Source organism: Leptonychotes weddellii, chromosome 8 (genome assembly GCF_054177405.1).
Source record: "Leptonychotes weddellii isolate Sample4059 chromosome 8, ASM5417740v2, whole genome shotgun sequence".
Classification (NCBI taxonomy): Eukaryota; Metazoa; Chordata; class Mammalia; order Carnivora; family Phocidae; genus Leptonychotes; species Leptonychotes weddellii.
Window position 1 is genome coordinate 31905372 of NC_138376.1, and position 25776 is coordinate 31931147.

General features: G+C 35.7%; 1 protein-coding gene across 8 annotated transcripts in view; it reads left to right on the top strand.

The window, feature by feature from the left end:
* UBR2 (ubiquitin protein ligase E3 component n-recognin 2) overlaps positions 1 to 25776 on the top strand; it is a 118296-nt gene that overhangs the window by 39454 nt on the left and 53066 nt on the right. For 6 of the 8 annotated variants that reach the window (XR_014147660.1, XM_081828235.1, XM_081828236.1 and 3 more), the window contains 9 exons: positions 3002 to 3132; positions 5832 to 5970; positions 6872 to 6934; positions 11177 to 11297; positions 13019 to 13126; positions 13808 to 13896; positions 14987 to 15085; positions 24660 to 24823; positions 24913 to 25012. Coding sequence is in view for 7 of the 8 variants with exons in the window: in XM_081828235.1 (XP_081684361.1) it covers positions 3002 to 3132; positions 5832 to 5970; positions 6872 to 6934; positions 11177 to 11297; positions 13019 to 13126; positions 13808 to 13896; positions 14987 to 15085; positions 24660 to 24823; positions 24913 to 25012 (1014 nt within the window). In the remaining variant the exon portion in view is untranslated. Of the gene's footprint in view, positions 1 to 3001; positions 3133 to 5831; positions 5971 to 6871; positions 6935 to 9707; positions 9834 to 11176; positions 11298 to 13018; positions 13127 to 13807; positions 13897 to 14817; positions 14917 to 14986; positions 15086 to 24659; positions 24824 to 24912; positions 25013 to 25776 lie in introns of those variants that run through there. The other 2 variants (XM_081828232.1, XM_031031646.2) reach the window with 2 other exon arrangements.

A 25776-nucleotide genomic window follows, 5' to 3' on the forward strand; every position in this document is an offset into this window, starting at 1 on the left:
CCTTTTTAGTAATATGCCTGGTATTCTTCTAGTTTGAAAGAAGAGTAACTCACAGTTGACTCACTGACCAAGGTTTGCTTTCTATAAAATAAATGTAATCAAAGAACTATAATTATTAGTCATAATTGATAATACATTATAGAATGAGATGATCATTTATTTACAAATTCCAACTGACTTATGCTATCATAAGGGCACTTTGAGCAGAAGTCTTTCTTAGCATTTAATTTACCATTGTACATATGAGTAGACTTACGTAGCCTAACATCCTTTCACTGCACAAATTTTTTTTTTAAAGAGAGAGCACGCATGTGAGCAGGGGAGGGAGGAGGGGCAGAGGGGGAGAGAGAGAATCTTAAGCAGACTCCACGGTGTGCATGGTGTGCTTGGAGCCTGACGGGGGGCTCAATCTCACGATCCTGAGATCATGACCTGAGCCGAAACCAAGTCAGATGCTTAACCGACTGTGCCACCCAGGTGTCCCCAGAAATAATTGTTTTTAATCAGTGACTATTTTTCAAGATGTTAACATGTGTGCACAAAGACGGCAGAAGAAACTTTATTCCTAGCCCTGCCCCAAACTGGGTTAATGTAATAGCAAAATTACTAGTTGGTAATCCCCAGTATGTAATATTACACATCTTAGAGTGTATTTTTATATTACCATTTTAAAATATAGATAATTATATATTTTTAAGCTGGTGTGTAAGTCAAACAAGAAACAGCTCTACCAGGCCCAGCTCTACCTGGGATTTTGTAGAACAGTTTGAACACTACTGGCTTGGATTCTCAAGAATTGGCATTTGTTTCTGTTTCAGGACCTGTTTCATTCTTATAAATTCTGTTTATTGTAATTCTTTCATTCTCTAAATGTCTTGTATTATGGGACATAATTGTGAGAAATGAATGACTATATAACAAGGTAATATCACCAAGGAAACTGAGCTTTGATTCTACTTTCTATTTTGGTATAGCAAGAGGTTCATATTATTATTATTATTATTATTTTAAGATCTTTTATTTATTTGACAGAGCGAGAGAGCACAAGCAGGGGGAACAGTAGAGGGAGAAGGAGGCTCCCTGTTGAGCAGGCGGCCTGATGCAGGGCTCGATCCCAGGACCCTGGGATCATGACCTGAGCCAAAAGCAGATGCTCAACCTTCTGAGCCACCCAGGCGCGCCACCCCCCTTTTTTCTTAAGATTTTATTTATTTGTCAGAGAGAGCGTGCACAAGCGGGGAGTGGCAGGCAGAAGGAGAAGCAGGCTCCCCACTGAGCAAGGAGCCTGATGTGGGACTCGATCCCAGGACCCTGGGATCATAACCTGAGCCAAAGGCAGACATTTACCCCACTGAGCCACCCAGGCATCCCAAGATTCATATTATTATTAATACCCATTCTTTTATCAATCCCCAGGAGGTACCAGTTCTAGTTCCTTCTTTGTATGGATGGTTTCACTATGTTAATGACTTCTAGTCTCTATAAGAAATAGTAAAATAAACTTTGCTAGGAGGATAAAAAAAATTTTTTTCATGGGACATATAAAGCCGACCATTGAGAAGAGTTGTAGGTAAAAAGTGCTGTAAGACTTAGAAAAATCTTCTTACTCTTCTTACCTTTCTTATGTTCTTCAAGCTCCATACCCCTTTCTTTTAGGAGTCTTTGTCTTTTTTCCTCCATTCTTTTTATTCCTCATCTCCATGTATTTTGTATCAGTTCCACTAGGCTTATCTTTGGTGAGGATGTACAAAAATACTGTATCCTTTATGTATATTTGCAATAATTTGTTGATTCCCATTCCACGATGTTGGAACATACTGATTTGCCTTTTTTTTAAAGAGATGTTTATTTATTTTAGAGAGAGAGCATGTGCACAGGCAGGGGGAGGGGCAGAGGGAGAGAGAATCTCTCAAGCCAGCTCCCCACTCAGCACGGAGCCCGATGCTGGGCTTGATCTCACAACCCTGAGATCAGGACCTGGGCCAAAATCAAAGAGTTGGATGCTGAACTGACTGAGCCACACAGGCGCCCCAGAACGTAACATACTGATTTTCTTATTTGAGAAATGAATATAATACTGCCTAGCCATTAAGCTAAAATAACAAAGCATTAAGATTAAAATTGTGTAAGACATTTTGCCTAAAAGGTATGATGAACTTAGTGTATATTTATAGTAATACTTTTTCACATTAACCTAGAATTTTTGTGACTTACTCCCTATTAAGTAAAGGTGCAAAGTTCTCCATTCCATACATATACGACATGCATTGCTGAAAGAAAGTAGACAAGGGAGTGATTTCTTATGGCATCAAGGGGTGGTTTTCTGACCTTGTTGGCTTATCCCCTTTAAAATCAGGCTCTCCTGGGGCACCTGGGTGGCTCAGTTGGTTAAGCGACTGCCTTCAGCTCAGGTCATGATCCCAGGGTCCTGGGATCGAGCCCCGCGTCGGGCTCCCTGCTCGGTGGAGAGCCTGCTTCTCCCTCTCCCACTCCCCCTGCTTGTGTTCCCTCTCTAGCTGTCCCTCTCTCTCTCTCTCTCTGTCAATTAAATAAATAAAATCTTTTTTAAAAAAATAAAATAAAATAAAATCAGGCTCTCCTTTATACCTATAAAACTAAATTTTGCTGGTCTGTCCTTAGATAACATTCCTTTGTTTATTCTGGAAATTGGGGATTAGTAGGATATGAAGCTATAAAGATGGCTTGATGTTAGGTTTTGAAGATCCTGGAATGCCATTCTAAAATTTTTAGATTTATTCATTAGGCATTGGGGTGCCATTGATTATGTTCAGTTTATTCAGTAATTGGAATCATTATGAACAAAATGTTTCAGGAAGCTTGATTTGGTAGGCTGTAATGTACAGGATCAAACTGAAGAGAAGCTGAAGCTGGAAGATCAGTCAGCTGTTTACAGTAGTATTTTCAGCAGTGGAGGCAGAACAGGAAAGAGGAGAATTAATGTGCATTTAAGATGGTTGCAATTTTTTTTCTGTTCTTTCAGGATCCTCTTGTGCATTTATCAGAAGATGTGATAGCAAGAACCTACAACATTTTTGCTATTATGTTTCGATATGCAGTAGAGATACTAACCTGGGAAAAAGAAAGTGAATTGCCAGCAGATTTAGAGATAATGTAAGTACAACCCATTTATTCTTTGTATTCATATTTGCTCAAACTCTGTTTTAACCATTTTGATTCTCATTCCTCAAATTAAGTTTAATACAGCTAGGATAGAACATACTCTTCTTTTTTAATAATAATAGTTTTCAATAATACTTTATTTCATAGTTTTTTAATATGTGTGATCTACTTAGTTGGTAGAAGTTTCTCCCTGTTAATTGGTTAGTTTACTTAAGCCCCGTGTTTCAGGCACAGGCAGTTTTCTGTTCTTTGTGTTATAAACCTGGTAACTCTCACATTTTTACTGTTTGCATTTCGATTATTGAGGGGTCACAAACTTGTGACCAGAGAGCTGGATTCTGCCATAGCTGTATTAAGGTTAAGGGCTTACTTTTCCATGTGATGTGCTTGCTTCAAGCAACCTTCCCTTTAACTTTTAATTCTAACCAAGTTTGTTGGAGTCCTGTTCATATTTAAGGTTGATTACAAGTTGAAGTGAGGGTCTGATGAACATAAGTGGTTTCTTTTTTGCTTTTTCAGTAGTGTCCTAGATACTTAGGTGTGGGTTAAGTGTTTTTTAATAAAGTGAGGTGTTAACTATACTTTTTTGGAAATGTTAAAAATAGTGCCTTATGAATTTATCTTTACGTATATCCATATGTGCCATATGAATCTTCACATATACCCATATATATCCACCTGTATCCATATATGCCATATGAATATATCTTCACAATTTCTTGCAGGTATTGCAGGTTGGTTTCCAGACCACTGCAATAAAGCAAGTCAAATGAATTTTTTGGTTTCCCAGTACACACGACAGTTATGTTTACACCATGCTGTAGTCTGATAACATAATGTATAAAAAACAAAGTACATAACCTTAACTTAAAAATACTTTATTGCTAAAAGATGCTAACCATCATCTGAGATTTCAGTGAGTCATAATCTTTTTCCTGGAGGAGGGTCCTCCCTTGATGTTGTTGGCTGCTGACTGATCAGGGTGGTGGTGGCTGTGGGTTGGGGTGGCTGTGGCAGTTTCTTAAACTAAGACAACAGTGAAGTTTGCTGCATTGATTGGCTCTTCCTTTCACTTGAACACTTAGCGGCCATTATAGAGTTTCAGTATTGTGTCTCAGAATACGGAGGCCCAGGGAGAGGGAGAGAGACGAGGAAACAGCTGGTCAGTGGAGCATTCAGAACACATACAACATTTATACTTAAGTTTGCAATCTTTTTTTTTTTTTTAAAGATTTTATTTATTTATTTGACAGAGTGAGAGAAGGAACACAAGCAGGGGGAGTGGGAGAGGGAGAAGCAGGCCTCCCGCAGAGCAGGGAGCCCGATGCAGGGCTCGATCCCAGGACCCTGGGACCATGACCTGAGCCGAAGGCAGATGCTTAACGACTGAGCCACCCAGGCGCCCCTTAAGTTTGCAATCTTAAATGGATGTGGTTCCTGGTGCTCCAGAACAATTATGACAGTAACATCAAAGATCACTGATCTCAGATCACCATAACAAATATAATAATGATGAAGTTTGAAGTATTGTAGGAATTACTAAAATGTGATACAGAGACATGACATGAGCAAATGCTGTTGGAAAGATGGCATTGAAGAGGCTTGCTCAACACAGGGTTGCCACAAACCTTCAATTTGTAAAAAAAAAAAAAAAAAACCCAAAACCCACAATATCTTCAAAGCACAGTAAAACAAGATGTGTCTGTACTTCAAGTTGGGAACCATTGATCAAAGATCCAAATTTAGACCCTAGAGAATAGAAGAGTTTTGTTTTTATTTTTTCGTTTCATTGTAGGTTCAAGACCACCAGTATAGAAGGGAAAAGAATGTAACTTACTTCTCTTGTACTGTTTTCCTATCTTAGTAAATGGCATTCCATCTACCCAGAAACCTGAATCACCTATACCCATTTAGATTTCAAGTCCAGCTAGTTCTCCCTACATCAAATCATTCAACTTCTGTTCCTCTCCATTATTACTCTCCTACTCCAAATTAATTAATTTCATCATTGACAACATTGCCTCCCTAACTGAACTGCCATACCTGTTTTTGTCCCTCACGATTTATTCTCCACATGGTAGCAAAGTGAACTTTAAGGCAAATTTGACTGTTATTTTTTTAGTATCTCTAATGTAAATCCCAATGTGGGGCTCGAACTCCTGACCCCGAGATCAAGAGTCACATGCTCTTCTAACTGAGCCAGTCCAGTGCCCCAGTGGATTGTAGAATATTGAGCAGGATCCCTGGTGCTTACCCACTAGATGCCAGTGGCACTCCTGCCCCAGTCATGACAACAGAAAATGTCTCTAGACATTGCCAAGTGATCATCTATGGGAGATAGAGGAAAATTGCCTCCAATTGAGAACCACTGATGGCCAATTTTGACTTTAGGTCTCAGATTACTTCTCTGGCAGTTTTCTGAAGTCCCAGAACTGTTCTACCCTGTTGCAGCATTTTGTTTTTCTTGATAAAAGCCAGTTCACTTAGAATTGCATGTCTAATATGTATCTTCCCCAACAGATGGCAGTGTCATAGAGCATGGGGATGGGACCCCCGATGACTTTGTTACAGATACGTGCCCAGTACCTAGCACATTCCCTAGAACTAGAACCAAGTATGCTCTTACTTAATCAGCCTGGAGCTAGAGAATATGCAATTAGATAATATATAATTAATGTTTTATGCCACAGAGAGAAGAGGGATACCTACTATTGCATGCTGTTCAATGATGAGGTGCATACCTATGAACAAGTTATTTATACCCTTCAGAAAGCTGTTAACTGTACACAAAAAGAAGCCATTGGCTTTGCAACTACAGTAGATCGAGATGTAAGTAATTTCATTATATTGATGTGACATAATAAATTTGAACTTTTATTACAGACAAGCTATTCTGGGAAAATTGAATAGGCTATTTTTGTTTTAAAGATTTTATTAATTTGAGAGAGTGAGTGAGAGAGAGAAAGAGCACAAGTAGAGGGGAGGAGCAGAGGAAGAGGGAGAAGCAGACTTCCCACCAAGCAGGGAGCCCAATGTAGGGCTGGATCCCAGGACTGTGGGATCATGACCTGAGCCAAAGGCAGATGTTTAAACGACTGAGCCACCCAGGTGCTCCTAGGCTATTTTTTTGTTAAATTTCATTTGAATATTGGTGCAGATATATATTGGGTGTAAATGTAAGCTGTTGTCAGATAGAAAGTTTAGGAGGAAATGTAGATACAGTTGCTCTCATTCTACCCAGTGATTAGAAATCCTCAGTTACGGGGCGCCTGGGTCGCTCAGTCGGTTAAGCATCTGCCTTCAGCTCAGGTCATGATCCCAGGATCCTGGGATCGAGTTTCGTGTTGGGCTCCCTGCTCAGTGGGGAGTCTTCTCCCTCGCCCTCTGCTCCTCCCCCCAACTTGTGCTCTTTCTCTCTCTCACTAATAAATAAATAAAATCTTAAAAAAAAAAAGAAGTATTTGGTTATGAAAATAGAAATTATAGCAACCTAGAAGAATAAATGTTATGTCATTTAAGGAAATATACTTATTAATGTTTTGGAAATATTAGAATGGCTTTGAAGGAAAATAATTTACTTTTCATCATTGAATAGAATGAATGTTATAAATATTAAAATTGACCAGAGTTGTTATATGCTCAAATATGTTTATTTGTTTACTGGATGAAAAGTTATTAATACTGAATATAATATTTTTACATGTTAATTTAAAATATCTTCATTTACCAGGGACGTAGGTCTGTTCGATATGGAGATTTCCAGTATTGTGAACAAGCAAAATCAGTAATTGTGGTAAGTAATTTAAAAACATGCCTACACTGTTATTTTTTTTATTAGTTTAAAGCTCGTTCCATGTTTTGGCATTTATGAAAACATTTTTCTGCCTTCATGAATGTAAAGCCAACATCAACCAAAAATCATGTTTAATAATACGTTTCTTGAACATTGTATTATTGCTCTATCTAGTTTTTTTAAGGTATATAAGATTAATATTGAAAATGAATGTTTATATGAGATGTAGATGTTCTGCCTTCCAATTTCTGTATCAGAAACATCTTAATGTTTCGTTTTGTTTTGTTTTTGATAGGGTGTCACGTTACTTTTTAGAACTTAAACTGACCTTTAGCACCAAGATTAGAATTCAAGGGAAGTTGTTTCTTGGTAACTTATAGCAAGATATGCTGCATATACTAATAGTACTTAGTGTATTATTTCTCTAAAGAAAACTATTCCCCACATTTATATTTATTTTAAAAAGTAAGAATTATTTTAAGCTATTCCATGTGAATGAATTTTATATAAATGTCTTTTTTTGGTAAATATTTTAAATATGCAGCTAAAAATGCCTGTATGCCCACATTATACAGCATTTTCTTCATACTTATTTTACGTAAATAGTATAGAGGACCCTATATTATCCCTTCTTTATCCTATTCCCTTTTCTCCTACCCTAGAGATAACTACTTTTATTAATTCATTTGTTCTTTGTTCTGCGTGCCTTTATACTTCCTTTTATTAAATCTGTCAACTTTGTATGTATTGATTTGGAGGCCTTTAAACATTAATTCATAATGTTTCATAACAAGATTCATGCTGGATGTATTATACTGCAACTTTTCATTTCAGTGTTGATACTAGGTTTATGTGTGTTGATGCATGTACCTGTGAAGTATTCCATTGATAACTTTACCATAATTTCTCCATTCTCCTGCTGATGGACAATTAGGATAATTCCTTTTTTTTTCTTTTTTGCTGTGACTAACAGTCCTGCTGTGGACATTGTTTTGTTTCTTTGCTGCATAGATGCAAAAGTTTCTCTAGGGTATATACCAAGAAATGGGATTTCTGAGTTGTTAGGGTATGAGCATTTTCATCTTTACTAGATTTTGCTAAGTTAGTCTCCAAAATGGTGGCACTAATATGCATGCCCACCAGAGGTGTATAGAGAGTTCCCATTTCTCCACAACTTTGTCAAAACTATATGTTGTCAGATTTTTTAATTTTTGCCAATTTCATTTGTATGAATGGCATCTTGTCAATTAAATTTGCATTGCCTTACTCATGAGTATCTTATTTCATATATTTTTTTAAGATTTTATTTATTTGACAGAGAGAGAGAGCACAAGTAGGCAGAGCGGTACACAGAGGGAGAGGGAGAAGCAGGTTCCCCATTGAGCAGAGAGCCTGATGCAGGGCTCGATCCCAGGACCCTAGGATCATGACCTGAGCTGAAAGCCGATGCTTAATCAACTGAGCCACCCAGGCACCCCATCTTATTTCATATTTATTTATGTTTTCTGTGAATTTCCTATTCGTACCCTTAACCATTTTGGGGGCTTGTCTTTTTCTTACTCTTTTCTTAGGGGTTCTTTATGTAACCTGAATTGTAGTCTTTTGTTGCAAATATCTTTTCAGATGTGGCCTAATTCAAGTTCGTCTCTGGTGCCTTTCATTGAGCAAAAGCTTTAAATTTTAATGTAGCAAAATACATCTTTTTCTTTATGATTTGTACATTTTATGTCTATTTAAAAAATTCTTTCTTGATGTCTGGACATACTCAATTTAATAATGCACGAGAAACTATACTGTGGTTGAGTAAAAGAATATTTCCATTTTTAGGAAATGCAGACTGAGTATTAAGGGATAAGGAGGCATGATGCAGGGTGCATATAACACACCCTCAGTCGTTCTTCAGGTTTTTTTCTTTTGTTTTTTTTTTAAGTGCATATATGTGTATCTGTGGAGAGAGAAAAATAAGGTGGAAATGAGAAAGCAATTGAAATAAAAGGTTTATAATAGATGAATCTGAGTAAAGCTCAGATTTTTCCTTATATTGGTTGCTTTGTAACTTCTTATGTTTAGTAGTATCATTTCAGTTTTTCCTTTTAAAAAAAATTAGTATTTATAATCTCTAGTGGCATTTATGTAGATATATTCGTAATATAGAAAAGAAAGACCAGAAATAGATACTAGCTAGAAGGAAAATCTAGGAAACTATAGGTACATTCTAAGGGAGGAGGAGAGCTTCTTAACCAATACTAGAACCCCAGGAGTTAAAAAAGAAATGTATTTTTTGGCTACATAAAAAATTAGCATAGCAAGATATTCCATAAACAAAGTCAAGAGACAAACAGTAGATTTAGCAAAATTATTTCTAACATAGAGGATGGACATTTAATGTTTATGATAAACAGAATACTCATAGATTGTCAAGTAGGGAACAAACAACAAAAGAGAAAAATGGACATAGGATATGGAAAGGCAATTACAGCAGAGAAAAATCTAGGCAGTCAGTATACATGAAGAGACTCACTCATTAGTAATCAGTAAAATGACAGGGAGATTTCATATTCATTAGGTTGGAGAGGTTAGAGTGATAAAATACCTTACTGGCAGAGATGCGGAGAATAGGAATGCTTGTGTAGAATAAATTGCTACAGGATTTGGGGAAATAATTTGGTAGCATCTATTATTAAAGCTTTACCTTTCCTAAGAATTTATCCCATAGAAATGTAAGCACTAGCAAGTGTGTATACAAAGATGTTCAGTGCTGCTTTTTTTGTAGTCAAAGAAGACTGAAAACAAAGGGAATATGAATGCCCTTCTCTAGAGGATGTTTGAATAAATCCACACCACAGAATATTATGAGTCATTAACCCAAAAAAATCGGTTAACGCAGAGATGCACAAGAGTATGTATAGTATCCCATTTTTGTAAATCAAATAAAAATCTTTATAAATGTATACATATATAATATATAGATAGAGAAAATATGCAAAGACATACTGTGTTAATGTGGGTTATGGGGATGGTATGAAGTTGGGGGTAGAAAGATGATCCAAACAAAAAATGAGAAGGGGGAATAAAAATAAAAAATTGTGATACACTTAAGTAGACATTTCTTTAAAGAAGGTATATAAATTAACCAATAAGCTCATGAAAACATGCTCACCATCACTAATTGTTAGGGAAATGCAAATAAAAACCATGATGAGATACCACCTGATACCCATTTGGATAGCTGTTACAAACAAAGAAAAACCATAACATCATCACAAGTGTTGGCAAGGATATGGAGAAATTGCAACCCTTGTGCATACTGCTGGTGGGAATGTAAAATGGTACAGCTACTATGGAAAACTGCAACGTGGTTCCTCTCAGAATTAAAAAGAGAATTACCATATGATTCAGCAGTTTTGCTTTTGGGTATATGCACAAAAGAATTGAAAGGAGGGTCTAGGAGATATTTGTACACCTATGTTCATAGCAGCATTGTTATTCACAATAGACAAAAGACAGGAACAACTCAAGTGTCTATTGATGGATGAATGGATAAATAAAATCTATATACATACAATAGAATATCATTCAGCCTTAAAAAGGAAGAAAATTCTGATGCATGCTACAATATAGATGAACCTTGAAGACATTATACTAAGAGAAATAAGCCAGTCACAAAAAGATAAATACTGTATGATTCTGTTTATACGATACCTATAGTGTATGGTGGGTATAGAGTTTGGGTTTTTCAAGATAAAAAGAGTTCTGGAGATTGGTTACACCACAGTGTGAATGTACTTAACAATTCTGAACTGTACACTTAAAAATGGTTACATTGGAAATTGTAGTTTATTATACAACAGGGTTTTTTTTTAAGTATTGATGACATCACTTCTGTACAGTGAAGCAAATTACTTAAATAAATATGTAATTGCATTTAAGAAATTAAAGACCTAGAACAAATGTAAGCATTTAAATAATTTCTAATTGGTGGGGCAGATTTTCAAGTATAGGACCAAAGATTAAGGTTACTCATAAGCTATAACTTCTTACTTTTTTGTAAGAATCCTAAGATTTTTTCTAGATCCTAAATTAGGATCTGAATAAAGCAAGCCAAGTGGTATTTTTCTTACACTCATACATGAAAAAAAATTCTCATGTAATGATGAGAGTATAGTTATATTAAATAAAAATACTAGCTTTTTTCTATAAGATAGCCTTTTTGTTTTTTTCATTCTGCCATTTCTTTTTAAGAGAAATACCAGTAGACAGACAAAACCACTCAAAGTTCAAGTTATGCATTCGTCTATTGTCGCACATCAGAATTTTGGTTTGAAACTTTTGTCGTGGCTGGGAAGTATTATTGGATATTCAGGTAGGTTCAAAAAACTATTTTGGAAAAAATATCAAGTGAAATAATTTCTTGCTTTAATTTCACATTTTAAAATACTGTCTCAGAATATCTTTATGCACAGAAAAACCCATGTTTCTCAAATTTTGATCCAGAGGATTTTTTTATATGCATACAAAGGATTCTGTGTTCAAATAAATGCAGGAAATATTGGGTTAAACAATAGTAAATGACTTTAATATGCTAATGAAATCTAAATCTCACAGACTTAATAAAAGAACCTTTTTTTTTTTTTAAACCCCATTCTGTGGAACTCTGTTCTACTGAGCAAGCTGGAAAATACTACTGTAAATAAAACCTCAATGATTAGCAGTTTAAAGGATGCAACACTAATGCTGGTATCTTTTGTTTTGACTCCTCCAACTTTTGATTACTAATAATTTTCAACTCCAAACACTTGCAGATTTGAAGTTACTGATTTATATTTGATATTTTTTGTCTTTCCACATTCCACAAATTAGATAATCTTTTTAATGTGGTAACAGAATGAAGAACCCACATGGCTAATGCCAAAAATACAAGTTTGGAATATAAAATATAACACTAAAGAGAAAGATAGGAATAGATCTAAGCTATCTGTCATACTGTTCTTTAGAAAGCAAGAGAAGTGGTTTGGATAAATGACATTCTGATGTTTATTATAAAGAGAATTCTAAAATAATTGTATTGAAAGAGCATTGCCACATTGTGAACGGACAGTTGAAAAAACATGTAGGTATTGAAATTTAGGAGACCATGTTTGCTTGCCTTTTTAAATGTCTCTCCAGTTATTTTTCTTATCCTCAATCTTTTTAGAGTTGGTGTTTTCCATTGGATACCTATGCACCAAGTTCTGTGCTAGAGTAGTAATGAATAGTATCACGGAAGCAATTTCCTGCCAAAATTTTTTTTGAGATATTTACCCTTAATTATTTAAAGACTTTGTCTCTTATTTAATATTTATATACGTATTTCTCTTTAGCTTTATAAACAATTTCTGTTTGGTCGCTTTTATAATTTTAAAATTACTCCCTTTTTTTTCCTGATTATTTTGCATGCTTATAGAAGACTAAAAACTGATTTTAATTATAAAGTATGAAACATAAAGGTATTAAAGTTTTGGTTATGTTAATGCTTATGTTAATATTTGAAGAACTTTTTTTTTTTTAAGTTCAGCATTTAGAAGATGTAGGACTTTGTCTTCCAGGACCTTTCACATAGTAGGTACACATAGGCTCACAGGGAACATTTATTTAATGAGTAGATACATTTTGCATAGCACTGATAAATGGACTGGTATTTATTATAGTACAGAGACCATGCATTCTTCTTTTTAAATGGCAGCACAATTATATATTATACCTACCTTCAGTTATCATGGGATGTAACAATTTTATTATAATCTGGTTTAATTAACATAGGTGCTTAAAGAACTGTATTTAAATTCTTTACAACATAAGAGGTCGTTGCCCTTCTGATAGGCTTATATTTTGGTATTTTGGAGTAAGTGTTGGTGTATAATGCGAGATTTGGAATTTTTCTCCTTTTTGTGAAAATGTTAATATGTTTACTTTTCCTGAATAAATTTGACCGATTAGTAAACATGTAAAACTCTATAGGTTCACTGGAACATTTCTATTAAAATGTCATTTTATTTTAATACTTGAAGTTCCTATTTCATTGACTACTTTTCTTCCTGTTTTAAGATGGGCTTCGCCGAATTTTATGTCAAGTTGGTTTACAAGAAGGGCCAGATGGTGAAAACTCTTCTTTAGTGGACAGATTGATGCTTAATGATTCCAAATTGTGGAAAGGTAATCTTTTAACTACTCTCAAGGTATAGGAGAACCTTAAATAAGTAATTGGGGAAAGGTTTTTTTGGGTTTGTTTGTTTTTTTTTTTTCATTTGGGAAGGCATTTAATAAATATATTTATAGTTTTTAGAATTAGCACATGCAGTCTTATTCTTTGGAAAAAACATAAACAGATTTTGGAGTCCATGACCCAAATTAAATAACCTTTATATTTTGTTAGAAAACTATTTTTAGAAGAACTAATTTTTTAAGAAACAGTCTGCTTCTCTCTCTGCCTCGCCTCCCTGCTTATGCTCACTCTCTCAAATAAATAAAAATAAAATATTTTTTTAAAACAGATTGCAGGGGCGCCTGGGTGGCTCAGTTGTTAAGCGTCTGCCTTCGGCTCAGGTCATGATCCCAGGGTCCTGGGATCGAGCCCCACATCGGGCTCCCTGCTCAGCGGGAGGCCTGCTTCTCCCTCTCCCACTCCCCCTGCTTGTGTTCCCTCTCTCTGTCAAATAAATAAATAAAATCTTTAAAAAAAAAAAAAAAGCAGATTGCAAACATTTTATACTGAAGAACACATTTAGAGTTTTGCTCTTGAGACTTAAAATACAATTGAACATATAAAAACTTCGGAAATGTAATTTTTGGCTTGTTTGATACATTCTTAGTTTACATCTACTCTTTTTGTAAAAGGTGCTAGGAGTGTGTATCATCAGTTGTTTATGAGCAGTCTACTTATGGATTTGAAATACAAGAAATTGTTTGCTGTTCGATTTGCAAAGGTAAGTAGTCTCTCAGTTTGAAATTTAACAAAATAGGTTATATACAGAGTAAATATAACCCATGATTATATCCAGGCTTTATAGTATTAGCAACCAATAGTAATATGTCACTGTGTTGATTTTAAGTTCTAAGAAACTTCAGTAGATGATCTTTTTATCTTTTATAAATAGAATAAAATTCCAGCAGTAAGGCTTTTCCTTTTCATCACCTGGATACAAATATCCAACTGTGAAATGTATATGATATCAAATGATAAATGAAGAATTTAAACCTATACCGTTGTGAATTATGTATGATATTCCCATTAAAATTTGTATAAGGGAAAGATAATCTTAGCTGAAATGACATGTAGATACGGATGTTGATTTAAGAATCATGAACTCTTGGTTGTCGATATTGTTGAATTATGTTCTCCCTTTTCATAGTATGTGCTTATTTTTTAATTCACCTGAATTAGGAGTTCTTAATCAAGGAAGCATGTAAGGATAATATGGGGAGCTCTTTCAAAATATATGTCTTTGTGTCCCATTCTCAAACTTAATGAAACAAATTCACCAAGAATGGGGTCCAAGCATGTGTACTTGGGAAGAGCCATCAGGTGATTCTGATATACATCCATAAGAAACAAAAATCTGGTTTCATCAGAGACCATGTAGAGCTGCTGTGGTTTAGCCCTACTGGTGTACAATAACATCCCAGGATTTTAGAAGCTGTTACTTCTATTTGAGCTCATAAATTGCCATTGTGCTCAAGATTATATAGTGCATCAGTATTTATACAAAACTTACTGGTAGAAGTCATTTCGTTATCATTCTCATAGCAGTGTTATCTTATTGACTCCTCCAGCACTGACTTTTCATTATAATCCTTAAACATTTGGTCAATGTGGATTAGAGGTGAATCTCCCCCTTGTTGTTTAGAATTACCAGCAGTTGCAGAGAGATTTTATGGAGGATGATCACGAGCGAGCAGTGTCCGTGACTGCTCTGTCTGTCCAGTTCTTCACCGCACCTACTCTGGTGAGTAGTGCTTGCCTTTCCTTTGTAACTGATAGCTGGCACTCCTTGCCTTTTTTTGCCTTCTTAATAGAACTATGAGCGTTTGCAGAGTGATTATGTGACAGATGACCACGACAGAGAGTTTTCAATCGCAGACCTCTCGGTTCAGATATTCACGGTTCCTTCACTTGTAAGTACTAAAAGACTAAGAAGAACTTTCTTGTTTGCCATTGACAGAAGTAAAGCCTTAAAATACTAGAGAATGAAGATCTGTATATTCCTGAATAGAATAATATTTTATTAATGGGTGATTGGACTTCAGACACCTTCAGCCATACTAGAACATAGCCTTCAGTATGTAATCTAGAAGGAAAAAATCATTTAAACTTAATCTGTACATTCTCATACTACTTCCCGGAGGTTTTGAACTGGTAAGTTAAAAATTAAGCAGATTGGTTTAACAAATGTATACATTAGAAACAGCATATTATATACAATCTCACATTTTGAGAAGCTCCCTTCCCCCCAGTAAAGGAAGGGGTAGCTAAGGCAATTGAATCACAGTGATTGTGGGTGGTCTTATACTAGTTGCCTGGGAAAGCATCACTATGTTTTAGTGCTATTCAGTAATTGAAATTCATATTTAAGTTATTTAACATGTTTTGAGATCTATTATTAATTGGGCACAGTTCTAAGCTTTGGGAATACAGCGGTGAACAAAAACAGATGTGGTCCTTGCCTTCATGGAACTTAAAATAATGGGAAAGACTCACAGAATTGGTTAATTAAGATTATAATGAAAACTCAAGAATTTGGTTGTTTTGCAAGAGAATAACAGAGAGATCTGACCTTTTCCCAAAGTTCAGAGAGGGAATCTGTAGGGAAGGCACCTTTATGTGGGGTCATGAAGGAAAGTTCATTTAAAGGGACCAACACTTAAGCAGGTCCTGAAGTAGGAAAGTTCCTATCCAGGAAACAGACGGAAAGCCAGCACAATTGAAGATCCTTGAATATGGAATAAAATGAGACCAGAAACGAAGGCAGGTGCTTAATTGTATAGTATTCTATTTTCCTACAAGGTGCATTTTCCAGTTTTTTTGTTTATTTATTTGTTTTTAACGAGTGTTTTTCCCAGGATTACCTTTATGTTGAAGGATGTATTCTAGTACAGTTGAAGCTGTCTGTATCCACTAATGAGATATTATAGGCCAAGTGAAGGATTTTGGTTTTATGGGAAAGCAGTGAAGAGTTTTAAGTGACATTTACATCATCATGTTTGTGATTTTTAAAAGATCATGCTGTTTGTAATTTGGAGAACAAATTGGCAGGGGGGCAAAAGTGAGTGTGGGGAACCTAACTAGAAGCTGATGCAATGATCCAGACAAGAATTGGTGGTAACTTGAGCTGGGATTTTGGCAGTGGATATGAGTTGTGAGAGAGATTTAAGTAGTAAAAGCTACAGAATTGGCCAGACTTGGGTTTGAGGGATCAGTTGGTGATTGGTTGTTCGATTGGAGGGAAAGGGTAAAGATGACTCCTAGGTTTGTGACTTGCAGCCCAGTGGATGCCGTGCCACTTGGACAGGGGGTTTTGGAAAACGAGTAGGATTTGTGAAGAGAGAAAGCAATGCTTTCATTTTAGTCAGGGATGTTTGAGAAGTCTCTGAGATAATCCCATGTGTGTTCATATCTGTGCTTCCTCCATTGATCTGTTTGTCCATTTCCATGTCAGTACCCAGTTTTAATAATTTTAGCTTAATACTCTGTTTTGATATCTTGTAGGGCTAAATCTTCCATTATTCTTTTCAAATAATTTCTTTAATGTTCTCAGGCTTTTTTTTTTTTTTTTTAAAGATGAACTAAAATCACAAAAAAACACATTAGGATTTTGATTGAAAATATATTTAAAGATACTTTGGGAAGAACTGATATCTTTGCAATATCGAATATCCCCATCCAGGAACATAATTTGTCCTCATTTATTAAGTTTTATATTATGCTCTTATTACAGACTTCATAGTTGTCTTGTTACGGGTCTTACACATTTTTAATCTGGCTATGTCTGGTATGTAGGAAAAGCACTGATATATTTATGTATCCATCTTGTATCTGTCTGGTCCTCTTAATTAGCATTTCTTCTAATATTTTGTATTGATTTCTTGGGATTTTGAGTAATCTACAAGTAATTTTTTCTTCTAATATTTCAACTTTTATTTTTTGTTTCTTGTCTGATTCCTTTAGTTAAAACAGTACACAAGTAGCATATGTACTCATTTATTCAGAACTTACTTATTTAGCACCTTTACTGAGTAGGTACTGTTTTGGGCTCTGGAGATAAATACTACAGTAAACGAAGCAGACAAAAGTCCCCGTTCCCATGGAATTTATAGTCTAATTGGGAAGACAGATATACAAACAGTTGCATACCATTTGTAAATCAAGTGTTGGTAAGTGCTATGAAGTAGAAAGCAGGTTAAGGGGATAGAGAGTGACAGTGAGAGGGTCATATTTTATACAAGGTTATCAGAAGGCCTCTCAGAAAAGTAGTGTTTGAACAGGAACCTGAAGAAAGTGAGAGATGAGAAATGTGACTAACTGGTGGAAGAGCCTCCTGGGCAAGTACAAAAGTTCTGAGATGAATGTGCACTTGGCATTTTGGAAGAAAGAATCCCAAACAGGCCAGTGTTGCTAGATAAATGAAGAAAATGGTTAATGACATCACTGAGTTTGGGGATAGGGTTGAAGGTGGAATGGGCAAGGCCATTGTGAGAGCTTAGGTCTTTTGTCTAAAGAAAGTAGAAAAAGGGAAATAATAAAGAGCAGAAATTAATAAAACAAAGCAAATATACATAAGAAAAAAATCAGTACAATCAAAAGTTGGTTCTTTTAAAACAAGGAAAAGGAATAGATACCTAGAAAGACTAATATAAAAAATAGAAAAACTTTAATTTTAAAAAGGGCTACAAAAAAGTACAGGCCTTACAGATATTAAGTAGAAAATAAGACAGTATTGGGACCAACTTAAATCAGTATAATTGGAAATTTGGGTGAAATGAACAGATTCCTAAGAAAACCCACAGGTTATTAAAAGGGAAACAAGAAATAGAAATTTTTAATTATTATAAAAATCTTCTCACAAGTCCGCAGGCCCAAGTGCCTACACTGGAGAATCCTTCCAAATATTTAAGAAATAATACCTGTCTTACATAAATTTTTCCGCAAAACAGAGAAAGAGAATATACTGGCCAATTTAATTGAATTCTCTGTTATCTTGATACCAAAACCCAACAAGGCAATTTGTAAGAAAATTACCATCTAATCTCTCTCACAGATGAGGTTGCACAAATCAAATCAGGCAATATAGAAAAAGGATAATACGTCACAACCAAGTTTGGTTTTTTCCCTTAATGAAAGAGTAGTGTAACATTTGGGGGAAAAATCAGCTGGCATAACTCACCTTATTAACGGACAGAAAAAAATTGTATCAAATGCTTTTTCCAAATTAATGAAAATTCAGCACTCGTAATTTAAAACAAAAAATACCTCATACCTACGAATGAAAGAGAACTTTAATAGAGTACCTAAGAACAAAACAAAAAATAAAAACCTAAAGCAAACATTCTACGTAATGCTGAGTATTAAAAGCTTTTCCCCTGAGATCAGGAATAAGAAAGATTCCTGCTTTTATTCAGCACATGATGATTCCCATTCTTTCTGTAATTTCTTGAGATAGATGTTTAAATCGTTGGCTTTCAGCCTTTCTTTCCTGATAAGGGCATTTAATGCTTAAGTTTCCATCTAATCGTAACGTTAGCTGCATCCCACAATTTTGTAATGTCTTATTTTTATTATACAGTTCCAAAAATTCACTGAGTTCCTTTGTGATCTCTTCCTTGACCCATTTGTTCTTCTTTGTGATTATACTTCTTAGAGATATATTGCTAAATTTCAAAACAGCTGGGCATTTTCTAATTATTTTGTTACAAGTTCTAGCTTAATTTCACTGTGGTCAGAGAACATACTGATTTCAGTCCTCTGTTGAGTCTAGCTTTATGGCCCAGAATGTTTTCAGTTTTGATAAATATCCTATGTGAACTTGAAAATAATGTATATTCTCTTATCATTGGGTGCAGTGTTTCTGTATGTCACTTAGGTCAGGTTTGTTCATTTTCATTGTGTAAGTCTTATATACTTACTAATTTTCTGCCTACTTGTTCCGCCAACTATTGAAGTATCTTAAGAGTTTCCCACAATGATCGTTGGATTTGCCTTTCTCCTTTTAGTTCTGTTATTATATGCCTGCTTTATATATCTTTATGTTATGGAATACATACAAATTTAGAATTGTACCTCCTAGATTAACCCTTTTATCATCATGAATTATCTTTTTCATCTCAGATAATACTCCTCACTTAAAGTAATTTATCTGATACTACAGCAACAACTCCTTTCTTTTGGTTAGTGTTTGCATAGTATGTCTTTTCCATTGTTACATTTTTAACTTTTTTTTTTTTTAAGAGAGAGAGTGTGGGGAGTGGAGGGAGGGGCAGACGGAGAAGGAGAGAGAGAATCTCAAGCAAGCTCCACGCCCAGCGGTGACTCAGTCATTTGAGCTTCCGATTCTTGATTTCAACTAAGGTCATGATCTCAGGGTCATGGCATCGAGCCCCATGTCAGGCTCTGTGCTCAGTATGGAGTCTGCTTGGGATTCTCTTCCTCTGCCCCTCCCGCCTGCTCACACGCACATGCTCTCTCTCTCTCTAAAATGGATAAATAAATAAAATCTTAAATAAAGTCATAGTCTGATAATGTCATTATCTAGATCATTTGTAGTTCTATTCCTATTTAATTTCTTTTATATTTTTGCCCCTTTTGATTTTTAGTCATTTGAAATGCTTAATAACTTTTTATTGACATTTGTCTTAGGTTTCAGCAGTCTTGCTATGATTTATGTAGGTTTGGTTTTCTTTATAGATATTGGAGTTTGTAGATACTGTATCCCTATGCTGGTGGCTTTCTCAGTTTTGGAAATTTTGGAGTCATTCTCTCCTCAAATATGGTTTCTGGGGCACCTGGGTGGCTCAGTCATTAAGCGTCCGCCTTCGGCTCAGGTCATGATCCCAGGGTCCTGAGATCGAGCCCTGCATTGGGCTCCCTGCTTGGCAGGAGGCCTGCTTTTCCCTCTCTCTCTCCCCCTGCTTGTGTTACCTCTCTCGCTGTATCTCTCTCTGTCAAATAAATAAATAAAATCTTTAAAAAAATATATATGGTTTCTGCCCCATTCGCTTTCTCATTGCCTTCTGGGAGGATGTGTTTTATTACAAAATCTTAGACACTGCATGGTATCTTTATCCTAAGAAGATTCCCCTTAATGTTAGGCAGCTGGAATGAGGCCCATCACCTTAGTCTAGTTAGGAATTGACATGACTCCAGGTTGTTTTGGCTAGACTCTGTCTTCTGAGTCGTCCTCACCCCTGCAACATTACCCTCTAAGGGTTCCCAGTCAAGAGCCTAAAGGGTTCACTTGAGTTCCTCCCCTCTCTAGGGTCCCGAACTCGTTTTGTTTCCTCCGCTTGCTAAAACTGCCACATTGCTCCTTTGCTCTTCTAGTATTTCTGCTCTTAGACTTCTAAGGCCTGCACAGCTTCAGAATTTTGCAGATGTCTTACGGGGAAAGCTGAAAGAACGTTGGACTCCATTCCTACCCTTCTGTTCTTACTAGAGTCCTGGCCACCCCACTCCCCACACCAGCTAAACTTAGGTTTTTCTCCCTGTTAGCAGTTTTGTCAGACTCTTTCCTGGGATCTTCTATCTCATTTTGCCCTGCTCCCAGAAGAGTCAGATGCTGAAGGAAAAGCAGCTGCAGGATGTTGGCTCATCTCCCTCTGCTGTGGCCCTCCTCTATGGTTTTATCCCCTCGAATTCTTACTGCCTCAGCAGCTCTCTAATGATTTCAGACTTTTTCCTAATTGATCTTTTCTGGTTGTTCTTGGGGAAAAATGTTGGTCAGCCTCAAGTTTCTTCCATCATGACTGGAAGCAAAAGAGTACATGGATAGTTTCTTGGAAAAGCACCATTAGTAATTCATCTGCCTATCCCTGCTTAAAAATCAATTGCCTAGGGGGCGCCTGGGTGGCTCAGTTGGTTAGGCGACTGCCTTCGGCTCAGGTCATGATCCTGGAGTCCCGGGATCGAGTCCCGCGTCGGGCTCCCTGCTCAGCGGGGAGCCTGCTTCTCCCTCTGACCCTCCCCCCTCTCATGTACTCTCGCTCTCTCAAATAAATAAATAAATTTATAAAAAAAAAAATCAATTGCCTAGATATTAGTGAAATGTAATATATCAGTAATAGAATCCCATATATTGGTCTTTTGGGTTAACTGAAAATTCAGTCTTCCATTTTTAAATAGCCTGGTCAAGAACCAATACTAATAATTCAAGTGATTAACAATATCTTACTTGTTCTAATTTGTTTTTATTAAATGTGCCCTAATTTATAGTCAGCATTACCCCTGTATGCTCTATCATGTTTAGTTTAACTAAAAGTATGTTCACAGGCCATTATTATTCAGTAATGTTTTTCACAGGGGCACCTGGGTGGTTCAGTCAGTTTGGTCATCCGACTCTTGATTTCAGCTCAAGTCCTGATCTCAGGGTGGTGAGACTGAGCCCCATGTCGGGCCCTGTGCTCATTGTGGAGTCTGCTTGGGATTCTATCTCTCCCTCTGCCCCTGCCCCTCCTGCTGCACACGCTCTCTCTCTCAAAATAAATAAATAAATAAAATCTTCATAAAAAATAAAGATTTTTCAGAGTCTTAGCGGGGACTGTGGCCCATTTTGAATATGTAATGAGCCTTGCAACACAAGATTGAATACAAATTACATAAAATAAATAAAATTGTAATTAAGGTGAGTAGCAGAAATATGTTTTTTTTATAATTTTTTTTTAAAGATTTTATTTATTTGACACAGATAGCAAGAGCAGGGACACAAGCAGGGGTAATGGGAGAGGGAGAAGCGGGCTTCCTAAGCCTGATGTGGGACTCAATCCCAGGACCCTGGGATCATGATCTGAGCCGAAGGCAGACGCTTAATGACTGAGCCACCCAAGCACCCTCAGTAATTTATTTTAAAGCAAAGAGAATTGTAGGCATTTAAAAATTAAGCAGTTTTTTAGGGTGATAAGAAGTACTAGACCTATATAATAATGTTAGATATTTAATGTCAAAGATTACCTTGAAAGTTTAGCAACAATCTAGGCATGAGGTGATAAAGCCAAGCACTTAAAGTTTTTTATTCTTCTTTTCTGTTGTAACTTTGGAAAATACGCTTTCTCTAGTTTTCTTTTCAGAAGTAGAAATGCCTGAATAACTCCCCTCTTTCAGTGGGACAGTATTAATGGGCGTTTTACTGATTTTTTTTTTTTTTAAGTTGGCACCCATGACAATCATAATCCAAAACAAAATTATGCAGTGGATAAACCGTCTCTTTTAAGAATTCATCTGAGACTGAAAATGCTAAATAAATGCTTTGGTTGGTGAGATTTATATTCTACCAATATTAAATTGTCTCTCCCAGGGGCGCCTGGGTGGCTCAGTCGTTAAGCGTCTGCCTTTGGCTCAGGTCATGATCCCAGGGTCCTGGGATCGAGCCCCACATCGGGCTCCCTGCTCAGCGAGGAGCCTGCTTCTCCCTCTCCCACTCCCCCTGCTTGTGTTCCCCCTCTGTCAAAAAAATAAATAAATAAATCTTTAAAAAAATAAATTGTCTCTCCCAAACTTCCTTCAACTATTGGTTGTAAGTCTTGTAAGCATGTTCTACAGAGTTTTTTCTTAGGTCAGTCAAATTGTATTATACTCATTTAAGTTTCTCCAAGTCAACTAATACAGCAAACAAAAAACCAAAAAGGAATATCCTTTTATCTTAACCTATCAACACCTCTTCTTCTTCAAACTTGACCTTAGTCTTCACTATGTAGGAAAATGAACAGTAGTTAATCCTGTTGATTTTTGAGGTTCTTAGGGCCTGTGTCAATGTGATGATGACTTTTGAGTTTTTCAAAGGAATATTTAACTATATAGATTTTCTCTTTAGCTGATGACCTCAGAACTTTTACATTAGAACACAACTTTACTATAGTCTTAGACTTCTTCTATCTTCTGCACTTCTTTGTCCTACTTTTTTTTTTTTTTTAAGATTTATTTATTTGAGAGAAAGCGTGCGCGGGCAGGGGGAGGGTCAGAGAGAGGGAGAGAAGTATGGAGCCTGACAGGTGGCTTGATCCCATGACCCTGAGATCATGACCTGAGCCAAAATCAAGAAGTCAGATGCTCAACCGACTGAGCCACCCAGGCACTCCTGTCCTACTTTTTGATGCAACTTTCTATATTGCTGATTGATTAATGAGAGACCTAGTTAAATAGTTCCCCCAATACCAATAATAATACCCTTGAACCTAGTTAGGCTAGAAAAGTAGGGGAAAATCCATGATCTTTTATAGCAGAGTAATAATGTATTCAAATAATATTAGACATTCTGACTTTATTATGGAGCAGAAAAGGAAATGCAAATTTTTATAAAATAACATCCAACTTCATTCATAGTAAGATGCAAGTTAAAATCATCAGAATGGCAAAGATCAAAATGTTTAAAGTTGCATTGTGTTACTGAAAGCATGAGGGGAAAGGCAAACACTGTAGATGGACATATAAATTGGTAAACTTCTTTGTGGAGACAATTTGATGATATCAGTAAAATTTATAATGTACATACACTTTAACCCAGTAATTCCACTTCTAGAAAATTATTCTATAATTATCCTTGCAGTTGTACACAGCTAATATTCATTGCAACATCTTTTGGAATAAATAGCATTAAGACTGGAAAAAACCCAAATGTCTCATGTCTGCCTGGCTAAATAAAGTATGATAGAAAAAAATACCTGGTGATGGTTATGACAAATGAGGGAATTTACATGAACTGATATGGGACAATCTCTAAAATACATGAAGTTAAAAAACAAGTGAAGAACAGTGTTTATAATACGCTATCCTTTAAGGGTGAGAAATAGATATAATTAAATATATGCATACTTCTATCTACTTAGTAACACTTAACCCATATATTATAAATGTATATATGTATTCTTCCATCTCTGGAAGAATATGCAAGAAAACTGCTAACAGAGATTGCCTTTGCAAGGGGGACCTTGGGAGCTAGGAGACTTTTTACCTGTTTTTGTTGTTGTTGGTTTTGGTTTTTGTTGTTTTTTTTTGCATCATTTAAATGTATTTGCTTATTCAAAAATACATAGATATGTATATCTATACATAGAAACAAAACCAAAAAAATTTTAAAAGATTAAGAGGAAATAGAGTTTCATACTGAGTTCTACAGAATCTGTGATATGAACCTCTGGATCCTAGAATAATTATACCATACCATTATAGGTGTCTAAATGTCTCAGTTAAGGAAAATTTGCAGCCTGGTTCAGACCCCCCACCCTGAATTGTCTTTGAATAATGAGGCTTGGATCTGTCTCCTAACATTCTGGCATCTTTCTCCGTGATATAATTGTTGCTTCATACACGTGGCAATTGGAGTAAGTAATTGTTATTTAGAAATACACAGTAATGCGTTTATAATACTATATAGTTGCATTGGAAAAGGTTTAAACTTCAAAGAGCTAACCAATGTTGGTGACTTTTTTTTAGCTTTCTAGTTAATAGGTTTTGATTACCAATGTATTGTGATATACTCTGTTCTAGGCTCGGATGCTTATCACAGAAGAAAACCTGATGACCATCATCATTAAGACGTTTATGGATCATTTGAGACATCGAGATGCCCAGGGGAGATTTCAGTTTGAACGATATACTGCTTTACAAGCCTTCAAGTTTAGGAGAGTTCAGAGCCTTATTTTAGATCTCAAGTAAGTTTTTGTTTAATTATCCAACCACTTGCAACTTGTAATATGTCAGTGTTTACCCATATGTTCATTGCTATTTTTATCTTGTTCAGGTATGTGTTAATTAGCAAACCAACTGAGTGGTCAGATGATCTGAGGCAGAAGTTCCTAGAAGGATTTGATGCCTTTTTGGAATTACTCAAATGTATGCAGGTATGTATAAATGGAACATTTTAAAGAGGAGCACCTTTTTTTTTTTTTTTTTTTTGGTTCATTGACTTGAACATCTTTTCTGTCTATGTATTCTTTTCATTTGAGGCACATTTCCAAAAGAATAATTTAGATGACTACAATTTGGACCAAGAAGCTCCTTTTTAATTGGAAACCCTTAGAATGGTGTAGAATGAATGACATCCAAGCAGAAGTTCTGGCATCTACTATTCTTTTGTATTTGGTTGTTCTTTTGGTTACCATTAACATTCTTTCTTTGAGGATTGCAAGTTACTGTTTTTAATATGCTTACGTGGAAGTATTGTAAAGTTAATAATTAAGAAACTATAATGTTTAATTTTTATTTTTAATGTTTCCATAATTCTTTTTCTCTCCTTGATATGATATTTATATAATACAGTATAGAACTTGCTTCCCTCTGTTTAATTCTCTTTTTTGGAAACACCCCCATATACAGAACAGAATCTAGCAGAAACCAACTGGTATATGGTTTTAACTGTAAGAAGGTAGATGTCATCCCAAAATATCTGAGCCATACCATTATAATTCTTTTAGTAGCTGTCTGGCTTTCTTAAGCAAGAAATAAACAAAATCAACTTATCATTTTTGGAAAGTATTCTGGTTTCTGTGTTGGGTTGGGATGTTTAATTTATGGTAATACTTCTGTGTTTTTCTATCTGTAGAAACTTTGGTCATTTTAAATACTTGAGGTATCCTCTATTTTCTTTTCTTTTTTTTTTTTTTTT